At 45.0% G+C, this 2,712-nt stretch overlaps 1 protein-coding gene across 1 annotated transcript; it reads left to right on the forward strand.

Annotated features, from left to right (window-relative positions):
- Window positions 1-1,311: 1,311 nt before the first annotated feature.
- On the forward strand, window positions 1,312-2,461 carry LOC118525691 (olfactory receptor 5J3-like). The gene is given in 2 exon segments (XM_036076505.2): window positions 1,312-1,731; window positions 1,734-2,461. Coding segments are annotated over 2 exon segments (1,107 nt in total). The 5' UTR covers window positions 1,312-1,352.
- Window positions 2,462-2,712: the final 251 nt, after the last annotated feature.

A 2,712-nucleotide genomic window follows, 5' to 3' on the forward strand; every position in this document is an offset into this window, starting at 1 on the left:
GGTTGGTGAGGTGTTCCTAGGACTAATTTTCAGGATGTATCCCAGATCCCCAAGGAAGTAGAAGATGAGGGGCAGAAGAAAGAGGGAAGTATGGGGAAGAATGAAAGGATTGTGGACATTTCCAGTTCTCCTACAGATAAACATCTTGGAGGACAGTCAAGCAAGCACTAAAACACTATTTCCAAGCTGATGGTCTCCCAGGTAACATTCAACTCAATAGATTCTCAGAGGACACAATGGTTACTATATAGAGGAGAAGCCCTGAAGGATGTTTAAATATAAGACAGAATGAATACCCATACATTCTACAACATGGATATACCTTGAAAATATTAAGTGAAAGGAGCCAGACACACAAAGCCACTAATTGAATGAATCCATTTATATGAAATGTCCAGAATAGGCAAATCCATAAAGACAGAAAGTAGATTAATGATTTTCAGGAGCTGGGGGAAGGGTAGAATGGGGAGTGACTACTAATGGCCATGGGGTTTTCTCTTCTGGGTGATAAAAGTGTTCTGCAATTAAATAGTGGGGATGGTTGCACAACCACTGAATCGTACACTTTATTCTTTTTAAAAATGTTATTTATTTATTTATTCATTTTATTTATTTTATTTTTATTATTTTTATTTTTAAATATTTTATTTATTTATTTGACAGAGAAAGAGAGAGCACAAGCAGGGGGAGCAGCAGGCAGAGGGAGAGGGAGAAGCAGGCTCCCTGCTGAGCAAGGAGCCCGAGGTGGGGCTCGATCCCAGGACCCCGGGATCATGACCTGAACCGAAGGCAGATGCTTAACCAACTGAGCCACCCAGGTGGTCCCATTTATTTATTTTAGAGAGATAGAGAGAACCCAGGGCAGGGAGGGGCAGAGGGAGAGGGAGAGAGAATCTCAAGCAGACTTGCCACTGAGCACAGAGCCCAACATGGGGCTCAATCCCAGGACCTCGAAATCATGACCTGCGCTGAAATCAAGAGTCAGATGCTTAACTGACTGAGCCACCCAGGTGCCCCTAAAATGGTGAATTTTATTGTATGTGAATTATATCTTGATTTCTAAAATGAATGAAATAATTGTCAAATCCAGTCATAAGCCTATTTATAGATACAAGCACTAGAAATTGGGGAAGAGGACTCATAATTTATTGATCACCTACTGTGTCCCAGACATTCAGATATTTTACATTCATTTTTTCATTTAGGCCATGCAGCAACCCTGAAACATAGGCATATTTTCTTCATTTCGTGACAAGAAAACTAAAGCTCATTGATATAGCTTAACCAAGGATACACAACTAGTTCGTGCCATAATCAGAATTAGGACTCAGGTCTGTTGGGCTTCACAGTTCATGTCCTTTCCACTATGCACGATGCTTCCCATTAGCTTCTTGTGCAAGAAGTCTTATACTTGCTTATACTCTCCCTCATCGTCCTATGCACAGCGGCGGACATGCTCAGGTAATTCCTGTTTGAGTGATTATCAATTGTCACCTCTGCAGATGACACCTGAAGAACTAGCCCTTGCAAGTGGCAACCACACTCCAGTTACCCAGTTCATCTTGTTGGGATTCTCCAGTTATCCAGATCTCCAGGAGCTTCTATTTGTAACCTTCCTGCTCATTTATGCCATCACGGTGATGGGCAACCTGGGAATGATGGCACTCATCTTCACGGACTCCCATCTCCATAGTCCCATGTATTGCTTCCTCAGTGTCCTCTCTTTTCTTGATATTGTTACTCTTCTGTGGTCACACCCAACCTCTTAGCCAACTTCCTGGCCTCTGACAAGACCATCTCTTCCGAGGGCTGTGTGGTCCAGCTGACCTTCTTTGTGGTGCATGTGACAGCTGAGAGCTTCCTGCTGGCCTCCATGGCCTATGACCGCTTCGTGGCCATCTGCCAACCCCTCCATTACAGTTCAGTCATGACCAAAGAGACCTGTCTCCAGCTGGTAGCTGCTTCCTATGCATTTGGTGGCACCAACTCTGCTATCCAGACTGGGAATGTCTTTGCTCTGCCTTTCTGTGGGCCCAACCAGGTAACACACTACTTCTGTGACATCCCTCCCCTTCTCCACCGGGCTTGTGCCAACACAGCCACAGCAGGAGTGGTCCTCTATATCTTCTCTGCTCTGGTTACCCTTCTGCCTGCTCCAGTCATCCTCACCTCCTACAGCTTGGTCTTGGTGGCCATTGGGAGGATGCGCTCAGCAGCTGGGCGGGAGAAAGCCCTCTCCACATGTGCCTCCCACTTCCTGGCCATTGCCATTTTCTATGGCACTGTGGTTTTCACCTATGCCCAGCCTCATGGATCCACTAATGATACCAATGACCAAATAGTGTCCGTGTTCTACACCATCATAATTCCCACGCTCAACCCCTTCATCTATAGCTTCCGCAACAAGGAGGTGAAGGACGCGGTGCAGAGGAAGCTCCGGGTCAGTATCTCTCCCTGCTGAGTCCTGCAAGGTTATTTGTTGGAATGAGGAAGGCATAGCATCTTCCAAATCACATTGTGAATTGACCAAACGGAGAGCAGCCCTGGTTCCGAAGGGGGTGGAAGAAGTAGGGAAGGAACAGCAAATATCATTCTTTGTACAGAGAATTGCAATTCTTAAAAGCATCTTCTTATCCATTATTGTGTTGAATGTTTGCATCCATATTGTGAGGCAGTCATTGTGATGATGATCTCATTTTACAAATAAAGTGA

This window comes from Halichoerus grypus, chromosome 11, assembly GCF_964656455.1.
Source record: "Halichoerus grypus chromosome 11, mHalGry1.hap1.1, whole genome shotgun sequence".
Taxonomy (NCBI): Eukaryota; Metazoa; Chordata; class Mammalia; order Carnivora; family Phocidae; genus Halichoerus; species Halichoerus grypus.